The sequence below is a fragment of the Lolium rigidum genome, chromosome 1, assembly GCF_022539505.1.
Source record: "Lolium rigidum isolate FL_2022 chromosome 1, APGP_CSIRO_Lrig_0.1, whole genome shotgun sequence".
NCBI lineage: Eukaryota > Viridiplantae > Streptophyta > Magnoliopsida > Poales > Poaceae > Lolium > Lolium rigidum.
In genome coordinates, this window is record NC_061508.1 from 25,022,770 (window position 1) to 25,035,210 (window position 12,441).

At 40.7% G+C, this 12,441-nt stretch overlaps 1 protein-coding gene across 1 annotated transcript; it reads right to left on the reverse strand.

Moving 5' to 3' along the window:
* Nucleotides 1-8,021: 8,021 nt before the first annotated feature.
* Nucleotides 8,022-11,972, reverse strand: LOC124685086 (F-box protein At5g67140-like). The gene is made up of 2 exons (XM_047219389.1): nucleotides 11,829-11,972; nucleotides 8,022-8,472 (listed from the first exon to the last, which is right to left on the reverse strand). Exons 1-2 carry the CDS (start codon nucleotides 11,955-11,957, stop codon nucleotides 8,269-8,271), a joined length of 333 nt encoding a protein of 110 aa, XP_047075345.1. The 5' UTR covers nucleotides 11,958-11,972; the 3' UTR covers nucleotides 8,022-8,268.
* Nucleotides 11,973-12,441: the final 469 nt, after the last annotated feature.

Here is a 12,441-nt window from a genome sequence, read left to right on the forward strand (position 1 = left end):
TCTGGAGTGACATGCCATCATAACCTTGATCATACTATTGTAAACATATGTAATAAATGCAGAGATCAAAACAATGGTAATGACATGAGTAAACAAATGAATCATAAAGCAAAGACTTTTCATGAATAGTACTTCAAGACAAGCATCAATAAGTCTTGCATAAGAGTTAACTCATAAAGCAATAAATCAAAGTAAAGGTATTGAAGCAACACAAAGGAAGATTAAGTTTCAGCGGTTGCTTTCAACTTATAACATGTATATCTCATGGATAGTGTCAATGTAAAGTAATATAACAAGTGCAATATGCAAGTATGTAGGAATCAATGCACAGCTCACACAAGTGTTTGCTTCTTGAGGTGGAGAGAGATAGGTAAACTGACTCAACAATAAAAGTAAAAGAAAGGTCCTTCAAAGAGGAAAGCATCGATTGCTATATTTGTGCTAGAGCTTTTATTTTGAAAACATGAAAGAATTTTGTCAACGGTAGTAATAAAGCATATGAGTTATGTAAATTATATCCTACAAGTTGCAAGCCTCATGCATAGTATACTAATAGTGCCCGCACCTTGTCCTAATCAGCTTGGACTACCGGATCATCGCAATACACATGTTTCAACCAAGTGTCACAAAGGGGTACCTCCATGCCGCATGTACAAAGGTCTTAGGAGAAAGCTCGCATTTTGGATTTCTCGCTTTTGATTATTCTCAACTTAGACATCCATACCGGGACAACATGGACAACAGATAATAGACTCCTCTTTAATGCATAAGCATGTGGCAACAATTATTATTCTCATATGAGATTGAGGATATATGTCCAAAACCGAAACTTCCACCATGATTCATGGCTTTAGTTAGCGGCCCAATGTTCTTCTCTAACAATATGCATGCTCCAACCATTAAGGTGGTAGATCTCTCTTACTTCGTGCAAGACGGACATGCATAGCAACTCACATGATATTCAACAAAGAAAAGTTGATGGCGTCCCTAAGCATGGTTATCGCACAACAAGCAACTTAATAAGAGATAAAGTGCATAAGTACATATTCAATACCACAATAGTTTTTAAGGCTATTTTGTCCTATGAGCTATATATTGCAAAGGTGAATGATGGAATTTTAAAGGTAGCACTCAAGCAATTTACTTTGGAATGGCGGAGAAATACCATGTAGTAGGTAGGTATGGTGGACACAAATGGCATAGTGGTTGGCTCAAGGATTTTGGATGCATGAGAAGTATTCCCTCTCGATACAAGGTTTAGGCTAGCAAGGTTATTTGAAGCAAACTCAAGGATGAACCGGTGCAGCAAAACTCACGTAAAAGACATATTGTAAACATTATAAGACTCTACACCGTCTTCCTTGTTGTTCAAAACTCAATACTAGAAATTATCTAGACCTTAGAGAGACCAAATATGCAAACCAAATTTTAGCAAGCTCTATGTATTTCTTCATTAATGGGTGCAAAGTATATGATGCAAGAGCTTAAACATGAGCACAACAATTGCCAAGTATCACATTATCCAAGACATTTTAGAATTACTACATGTAGCATTTCCCGATTCCAACCATATAACAATTTAACGAAGAAGTTTCAACCTTCGCCTTGAACATTATGAGTAAAGCCTAAGGACATATTTGTCCATATGCAACAGCGGAGCGTGTCTCTCTCCCATACAGTTAATGCTAGGATCCATTTTATTCAAACAAAAACAAAAACAAAACAAACCGACGCCCCAAGTAAAGAACATAAGATGTGACTGAATAAAAATATAGTTTCAGGGGAGGAACCTGATGATGTTGTCGATGAAGAAGGGGATGCCTTGAGCATCCCCAACCTTAGACGCTTGAGTCTTCTTAAAATATGTAGGGATGAACCACGGGGGCATCCCCAAGCTTAGAGCTTTCACTCCTCTTGATCATAGTATATCATACTCCTCTCTTGACCCTTGAAAACTTCCTTCACACCAAACTTCAAGCAAACTCATTAGAGGGTTAGTGCACAATTAAAAATTCACATATTCAGAGGTGACACAATCATTCTTAACACTTCTGGACATTGCACAAAGCTACTGGACATTAATGGATCAAAGAAATTCATCCAACATAGCAAATACGGCAACGCGAAATAAAAGGCAGAATCTGTCAAAAACAGAACAGTCCGTAAAGACGAACCTGAAAGGGGCACTAGACTTGCTCAAATGGAAAAACTCAAAACTAATGAAAGTTGCGTACATATCTGAGGATCACGCTCGTAATTTTGCAGATTTTTTCGAATTTTCTACAGAGACTTATGCCAGAATTCGTGACAGACAGCAATGCTGTTTCTGCACAGCGATCACGAATATAACATCAACTTTAGCATAGAAACTTTACTTGGCACAAAAAAACATGATAAGGAGAGGTTGCTACAGTAGTAAACAACTTCCAAGACTCAAATATAAAAAAAAGTACTGTAGTAAAAACATGGGTTGTCTCCCATAAGCGCTTTTCTTTAACGCCTTTCAGCTAGGCGCAGAAAGTGCAAATCAAGTAACATCAAGAGTAGAAGCATCAACATCATAACTTGTTCTAATAATAGAATCAAAAGGCAACTTCATTCTCTTTCTAGGGAAGTGTTCCATACCTTTCTTGAGAGGAAATTGATATTTAATATTACCTTCCCTCATATCAATAACAACACCGACGGTTCGAAGAAAAGGTCTTCCTAACACAATAGGACAAGATGCATTGCATTCAATATCCAAGACAACAAAATCAACGGGGACAAGGTTATTGTTAACCGTAATGCTCACATTATCAATCCTCCCCAAAGGTTTCTTTTTAACATTTTCGGCAAGATTAACATCCAAATAACAATTCTTCAATGGTGGCAAGTCAAGCATATCATAAATCTTTTTAGGCATAACGTAAATACTTGCACCAAGATCACATAAAGAATTACATTCAAAGTCATTGAATTTCATTTTAATGATGGGCTCCCAACCATCTTCTAGCTTTCTAGGAATAGAAGTTTCAAGTTTTAGTTTCTCTTCTCTAGCTTTTATGAGAGCATTCGTAATATGTTTTGTAAAGGCCAAATTTACAGCACTAGCATTAGGACTTTTAGCAAGTTTTTGTAAGAACTTTATAACTTCAGAGATGTGGCAATCATCAAAATCTAAATCATTATGAGCTACAACAATGAGATTATTGTCCCCAAGGTTGGAAAAAATTTCAGCAGTTTTACCACAAGCAGCTTCAGATAGCTTTAGCAATTTCGAGCGGCTTTGTACGCTTTGCACTAGGAGTAGAAACATTGCCAACACCAATTATTTTACCATTGATAGTAGGAGGTGCAGCAACATGTGAATCATTATCATTACTAATGGTGGTAATAGTCCAAACTTTAGCTACATTATTCTCTTTGGCTAGTTTTTCATTTTCTTCTCTATCCCACCTAGCACGCAATTCAGCCATTAATCTTATATTCTCATTAATTCTAACTTGGATGGCATTTGCTGTAGTAGTAATCTTATTATCAGTATCCTCAGGTTTAGCAGCCATTTTATTAATTAAAGAGGATTGTGATGCGGACATGTATGAGATTCGGGTTTCGGCATTTGAAATTTTAGTTTGCGGACTGTAAATCTCCCTATTCAAGTTTTCAAGTTGATTTCCTATATTTTTCAACAAGGTAGATTGTTCATTCATAGTTTTAGTAAACAATTGATTTTGCTCATATTGTGATTGCATAAAGTTTTTAGTGGATCTTTCAATTTCTAGCATCTTTTCCTCATATCTACCATAAGAATTACCATAATCATTACCACTAGCAGGATATGGCCTATAGTTATTACCAGAGTTGTTCCTATAAGCATTGTTGTTGAAATTATTATTTTTAATGAAATTCACATCAACATTTTCTTCTTGAGCAACCAATGAAGCTAAAAGAACATTATTTGGATCAACATTAGATCTACCATTCACAAGCATAGACATAATTACATCAATTTTATCACTCAAGGAAGAGGTTTCTTCAACAGAATTTACCTTCTTACCTTGTGGAGCTCTTTCCGTGTGCCATTCAGAGTAATTTATCATCATATCATCAAGAAGCTTTGTAGCCGCCCCCAAAGTGATGGACATAAAGGTACCTCCAGCAGTTGAATCCAATAAATTCCGCGAAGAAAAATTTAGTCCTGCATAGAAGGTTTGGATGATCATCCAAGTAGTCAGTCCATGGGTTGGGCAATTCTTTACCAAAGATTTCATTCTCTCCCATGCTTGAGCAACATGTTCAGTATCTAATTGCTTAAAATTCATTATGCTACTTCTCAAAGATATAATTTTAGCGGGAGGATAATATCTACCAATAAAAGCATCCTTACATTTAGTCCATGAATCAATACTATTCTTAGGCAAAGATAGCAGCCAATCTTTAGCTCTTCCTCTTAATGAGAAAGGAAACAATTTCAATTTAATAATATCACCATCTACATCCTTATACTTTTGCATTTCACAAAGTTCAACAAAATTATTAAGATGGGCAGCAGCATCATCGGAACTAACACCAGAAAATTGATCTCTCATAACCAGGTTCAGTAAAGCAGGTTTAATTTCAAAGAATTCTGCTGTAGTAGCAGGTGGAGCAATAGGTGTGCATAGGAAATCATTATTATTTGTGTTTGTGAAGTCACACAACTTAGTATTTTCAGGGGTATTTATTTTAGCAACGGAAAATAAAACAAACTAGATAAAGTAAATGCAAGTAACTAATTTTTTTGTGTTTTTGATAAAGAGAGCAAGACAGTAAATAAAGTAAAACTAGCAACTAATTTTTTGTGTGTGTTTTGTTTAGGTGCAGCAAACAAAGTAGTAAATAAAATAAAGCAAGACAAAAACAAAGTAAAGAGATTGGGAAGTGGAGACTCCCCTTGCAGCGTGTCTTGATCTCCCCGGCAACGGCGCCAGAAATTTAGCTTGATACGCGTAGATGTACACGTCCGTTGGGAACCCCAAGTTGAAGGTATGATGCGCACAGTAGCAAGTTTCCCTCAGTATGAAACCAAAGTTTAATCGAACCAGTAGGAGCCAAGAAGCACGTTGAAGGTTGATGGTGGCAAAATGTGATGCGGCGCAACACCAGGGATTCCGGCGCCAACGTGGAACCTGCACAACACAACCAAAGTATTTTGCCCCAACGAAACAGTGAGGTTGTCAATCTCACCGGCTTGCTGTAACAAAGGATTAACCGTATTGTGTGGAAGATGATTGTTTGCGAAGAAAACAAGTAAAACAAGTATTGCAGTAGATTGTATGCGATGTAAAGAATAGGACCGGGGTCCACAGTTCACTAGAGGTGTCTCTCCCATAAGATAAAAGCATGTTGGGTGAACAAATTACAGTCGGGCAATTGACAAATAGAGAAGGGCATAACAATGCATATACATGATATGATAAATATAGTGAGATTTAATCAGGGCATTACGACAAAGTACATAGACCGCCATTCAGCATGCATCTATGCCTAAAAAGTCCACCTTCAGGTTATCATCCGAACCCCTTCCAGTATTAAGTTGCAAGCAATAGACAATTGCATTAAGTATGGTGCGTAATGTAATCAACAACTACATCCTTAGACATAGCATCAATGTTTTATCCCTAGTGGCAACAACACATCCACAACCTTAGAACTTTCTGTCACTGTCCCAGATATCAATGGAGGCATGAACCCACTATCGAGCATAAATACTCCCTCTTGGAGTTAAGAGCAAAAACTTGGCCAGAGCCTCTACTAATAACGGAGAGCATGCAAGATCATAAACAACACATAAATAATAGATTGATAATCACCATAACATAGTATTCTCTATCCATCGGATCCCGACAAACACAACATATAGTATTACGGATAGATGATCTTGATCATGTTAGGCAGCTCACAAGATCCAACAATGAAGCACAATTAGGAGAAGACGACCATCTAGCTACTGCTATGGACCCATAGTCCAGGGGTGAACTACTCACTCATCACTCCGGAGGCGATCATGGCGATGAAGAGTCCTCCGGGAGATGATTCCCCTCTCCGGCAGGGTGCCGGAGGCGATCTCTTGAATCCCCCGAGATGGGATTCGCGGCGGCGGCGTCTCTGGAAGGTTTTCCGTATCGTGGCTCTCGGTACAGAGGGTTTCGCGACGAAGACTTTAAGTAGGCGGAAGGGCAACGTGGGGGGCCACACGAGGGCCCCACACACCAGGCCGGCGCGGCCAGGGCCTGGGCCGCGCCGCCCTGTTGTGGCGGCGCCTCGTGGCCCCACTTCCTTTCCCCTTCGGTCTTCTGGAAGCTTCGTGCAAAAAAGGACCCTGGGCGTTCATTTCGTCCAATTCCGAGAATATTTCCTTACTAGGATTTCTGAAACCAAAAACAACAGAAAGCATGAATCGGCTCTTCGGCATCTTGTTAATAGGTTAGTTCCAGAAAATGCGTAAATACGACATATAATGTGTATAAAACATGTAGATATCATCAATAATGTAGCATGTAACATAAGAAATTATCGATACGTCGGAGACGTATCACGCGCCTCAACAACACTTCTCCGACGCAGAAACGCCACCGGAAGCCGACCACCACCGGGTGCCAACCCTCGTTGCTCACAAACCGAACAATAACGCCAAGGAAGCTCGACAAGGGAAGGGCACGAAGCAAGCTTTGCCGAGGATCGCCAGACGAAGAGCCAACACCAAGAGGCACCGCACCTCCGCCGCACAACCAACGGAGAGCCACACGCCATGAACTCCAAGGCGGCATCTTCAAGAAGAGCACGCCGCCAAAGCGTCGCTACCGCCCGATCCAAAGATCTTGGGTTTTCACCGGAGGTCGTGGCTGAAACGAGCGCCGCCACACCGACGCCTTCAACAAGGGAACGACGTCCACGGACGTCGCCGTCGTGGCCCAAACGGGCAAGGGTTTCCCCCGGCAATAGCACTCTGCCCATCCACACAGGGGAGCGGTCGCCGCCGTAGCAACATCCGCCCCGCTGACACAGCATGTGGCTCGCCGGAACCACGCCGTCCACACGGCCGAGGCTCCCGACCAGCACCCGAGTCTCTGGCTCGCCCGTCAACCAGCAGAACTCCCACTGTCCGGGGCCGCCGCCCCGGCGTCCCACCTCTGCAAACTGACAACCTAGGGGAGAGCAAAGGGCAACGTCGAGTGGCCACCGACCGCCAACCAAGGCGCAGGCCGGCCGCCGCAACCAGCACCACCGAAGCAAGACGCGAGGAGATCCGAGCCGAACCTGCGAAACCGGCCACCTTCAGCCCCCATGGCTGTCGGCGCCAGCAGATCTGGGACGAAGACGGCTCGAAGGGGATCAGGCCCCTGCCTTGGTCCGCACCCGCGGAGGCCCAAGGAGCCGCCACCACCGCACCAGGCGGCCTCCACGTCGAGCCCGAGCAGGCGCTCCGCCGCTGCCTGCCATACATCCCGCCGCGCCGGTCGTCATCCGCGCCGCCGTCGCCTCCACCAGACCACCAGGGCAGAGGCCGCGCCGCCCGCCGTCGAGGTCGCTCCGGGGAGGAACCACCGCCGCGAGCACGCCAAGGGGTGCGCCGTCTCCACGCCGACGCCGGAACTCCGCGCCGCCACGCCCGACGCCCAGCGCGGCGCCGTCACCGGCAGCGGACGGCCCGCGCCGTCACCACCGCGCGAGGGAGAGGGGGGCCCCGCCGGCGCCGGCGCCGCGCGGGCTTCGCCCGGCGACGCCCTCTGGCGTTGGTGAGACGGAGGGGGAGGGGAAGAGGGGTCGGGGAGGAGCGCCGCCACGGGCTCCCGGCCGCTCGCGGGAGCGGCGCGAGAGCGCTAGGGTTTTTTCTTCGTTGAAGCTGTTCGACGGAAACTAGGTTCAAGACTTCAAGTGAACTACTCTGAAATCACGGAGAGCCTGAAACCCCTGTTCCTTGTCTACCATCCATCACGATCGGCCAAGGAACTACTCAAAAATCTCACAACAAAATTAAACAGGAATAGCAAATAAACTATTGTCAAACCGATCTGATCACAAATTGATTAAATGAATGGCACTGTAAACTTTATGGCATCCAGCTGCTTCCTGGACAGACAGGATCATTTTGCAGAGTATCTGTAATGTCTATTTTATACAATTTATTATTCAGTGTAACATGTACACAAGCCAACATATGCACAACACATCAAAACACGAGAGGAATCAACAGCGCCACGAATCCCATGGGACAATATGTACGGTCTGGGCAGCGAACTTCGCTCATGCGACCTGCACGACGTTGGTGTTGAGAATCTGCGGAATGGACCTGATGCGGAGAGCAGGGCTGATGGAGAGCAGGCCGGCGAAACTCTCCGGTGACACCCGCATGCCGCCGACGTTGATGCACTCCAGTTCCGGACACTTGTTCACCAGCGCCACCAGCCCGGCCTCCGTCACGTGGCGGCAGCTCCACAGGATGATGCTCTGCGAAACAAAGTCCAAAGTCCATGGAAATTATCCGCATTTTCAGTATCCACTTCACTTCGTACCTGAACTTTCTAAACATGTACTGATAGCTGCAACCACATGTTTCATGACGGCGTTGCATACACGAATATGGCTCCGTCATCGTCGACACTGATGGCATGGTTTCTGTTAAGCCTCGTCTAGTTTGGATGTGGTGAATACATCCATGCCGGTTTTGGGGAGAAAACATGGCTGGGTGATACCCCACAATCATTACAATACCCATCCATGTATAATATCACTCAACATAAAAAACGTTTTAGTCAATGGTATTTTATCTCAAGACCCACTAAATATAGGACTTAAAAGAGCTCTAATGGGAGATAAAGGAAAAACTTGGATAAATTTGGTGCGTAGATTAATGGGGTAGCTTTTTTGAATGGTGCCTAACTAGAGCGGGTATTATTTTCTTTTAAGTCTATATATATGCTGATTAAATGAATGGACAAATTGTGTTTATTCAAAAATGTCTGTGGAGGATAAACGTACCACTATAAGAAGATGCTTCTTACCTAAGATAATCTAGCCAATAGACGTGGGAACACCTGCACAAAATGTGTCTTTTCTGATTCACATGAAACAATTGAACATCTTTTTGTATCTTACCCATCCTCCGGTCTTATTTGAAGAGTAGTGCATTTCACGTCTAACATTCCCTCTCAAGCTAATGTGACTGATTTTTTTTTTGGAACTGGCTAAATGGGATTGTTAAGAAAACAAAATCTATGATTCATGTTGGACTTTGTGTTTTAGTTTGGACAATTTCAAATTGTCGAAACGATGTAGTCTTTAACTGGATCGCAACTTTGCAGGTTATCACAACCTGGGCAGATTTGTCGATTCATATATGGTCCTATCTTCTACCCGTGAAGCAGCGGGAACCAATAAATTTTGGGTGTAATCGGAAGATGGTGATTGTACGTGCTATATTCAACCAGAATGGTTGGCTTCATTGTAAACGTCTACAAGATGGATATAGACTTTTTCTGTTCTTTGTTTAGATAGATGATTCATGTTGCAACTTCGAGTGATTCTTGAGATGTAAACTTTGATACCATTAACTATGCAATAAAATTAAGGTTGTGTGCATAGATTCGATGCAGAGGGATCTCCCATTTCGAATAAAATGTCGATACTTCTGTACTCATTTTGTTTTTGAACATCTGAATTTTCCATACTACACAGTCTGAATTCCAATGTCTTTATTTTTGTAACCAGTCGCTGATTCTAGTATATCATGTATGTTTAACTTTGCCATGAGTTGATTAATCATACATCCGAAGATTACAATATCAATCGATGATATATATAGTAAATATAACTTTGTTTATTGAAGAATTGGGGTAAGCTCAGGATTTAAGAAAAATAAACTTGGTAAATATATATATTATTGGTGCCCTTCACAACAAAGATGATACATGATTCTCAAACCAAACCATGATCCACAAACCATTTGTATTGCTATTAGGATTGTTAAGTTGCCTTCTCCCCAATATCTCTATTGCAATCCACCGAAGTTTGAAATATGACATGTGCATTTCTTTTTACTGTGTTACTATGAAAATGACTATCATTAGAGTACTTCGCATATAGTGCCCAAAAAGTGGTCGATCTGCCAAACTGAGGTGATTTGGAATATTTTACCACCAAAATTAAACACTATTTGGATAGAAAATTAGTTGCATTCATTGTCTTCATTTGATATTCGTAATATACGCTTGAAAGATTTATGTCAAAGAAACTGTTCTTGCCTTTGAAGTACTTGTACACAACACCTTGCAAGGGAACGAAGGGCACATGTACCAACAATATCATGAACACTAGTTCGTCGGTAATAAAGAAAAATACATCTCATCATTGACATCATGTACAGTTTGCCGCCCTTATATTATGAATTATATTTCTTATGTGATCTTTCCCGGTTAGATTTATTGTGTTTTTGTAGAATACTATTGAAGTATAGTTAGGGTTGAAATGAAAGTTGCACTTGAAATATCTTCATAATCTTATTTCATCATTTATTCGATCATCTTGCATGCAAAATAATAGCGCACGTGAACATTGGTCTGTGCAGAAGAAAGAGATGATACGACTATGTTGATAATGTACAAAGTTTGCGATTGTTACCTTATCGAATACTACTCCTTTTGTTATTCTTTACCTTTCCGATTAGTGTTTTTCCAATACCAGTTCCCAACATATTCTGACCATAGTCATTTTTTCGTTGTTCCAACCAAGACGAGTTAAATCAAGTGAACTTATCTGTTTATACTAAACATTTTTACCTCAACATAAGTCATCTCGTCACTAAAGGTATGCCTTTATTATGGTACATCTTACAATGTTTTATCTTAAGTACTATTATTAGGTATAATTACCAAAGTTAACAATGTAACCCTTGTTCTATACGGTAATATATATAATATATTTCATATATTTCTAAGTTTTATTAGCAAATACATTTTCTTGTGATAATGAAGTTTATTTTCTTGGATAACCGTTTTATTTTATTTCCAGGTTGGCATGCTTAAGGATATATTTTTTACAATTAATTTTACTCAGTCTAATAAAATAAGTATCACACTATTTCACATATTAATTTATATTTGTTATTGCATTATAGTTCTTAAATATGTACAAAATAGGGGGAACGTTCTAGAATCTATAAATTTAACAACAAGCTGGCAAAAAAAGTTGCAAGACTATCAATTTTAGGTGTAACTATGTAAGTATTTTTATAATTTAAAAAATTAGAGTCTATGTGCTGTCAATAAGTAAGTTTTTCTAGTATGATTTTGTCCACTCTCACTCCTTGGTGGTGCTTAATTCTTGTTCAAATTTTCTCTTTGTCCATTTTGCGAGAAAAGGAGCCACAAGTTTGCGTACTATTTGTTTGAGTTATGTTTTCAACTGGAACTTGAACAACTCGCATCCGACAACCCAGTCCATTAAAAATATGTTTCATTGGTTATTTTGAAAACCATATATCGTGCTGGAGATTATGGATGTGCAACCCTACTTCATTGCTTATTCCTGCTACTACAGTAAGATACACAAATAAATCTTATTGTTCTTTTTGCCTTAGCCGTAAAATGTGTAAGCAAGTCGCTCAACAGTAAGAAATACCCACTCTAATCATGAACTTAACTATATATATCCGTCAAGAGAGAGTGATGTTTACATAAAGATGGTTAGCTCCATGTTTGGTTCAACTACTAACCTACTTCATGAATTTGTGGTACATGATATATTTGTTAAAAACAAAGGAAGGTTGCGATTAGGGAATGTGGAGAAAAATGTACACACATGCATACCTTCAAATTTGCACAACTGTTTGCAACTGCATAGAGTGATTCGTCGGTGATAAAAGTCCCACCAATGTTCAGGTGCTGCAAAGAACGAGCTCTTGAAACCTGCACGGAATTAGTTTCAAAAAAGGTCATAAAGTCTAATAAGAAAGTACACATATCTTAGTTTTTCAGGCTTTTTTTAACGAAATGCAGCAGCGCTGCTTCCAATTATCATAAGGAGAGCAAATTTGCAAAATACAAGGCAGTGGGAAAAAAAGAGAGGGAACCTGTTGTCCAAGGATGAGAGGGGGTTAAGTTTTTTTTAAGTTTAGTAGTTCAGGCTAACTCGTCAAAAAAATATTGAGAGGGGGTTAAGTTTTAAGTTTAGTAGTTTTTTTAAGTTTTTTTAAGTTTAGTAGTTTGAACCTTAGTAGTTCAGGCTAACTCGTCAAAAAAATATTTTAAGTTTTCAGCATATAAACAAGTAGATTCACTATAAAAGAAACTAAAATACTGAAAACCATTATTCGATTCTTAGATCTTTATAATGAATCGCTGTGTATTGTCTCATTCCTTGACATGTTACAATGAATAATTCCGAAAGCAACATCTTAATAGTATTGGTTACGACATCCTT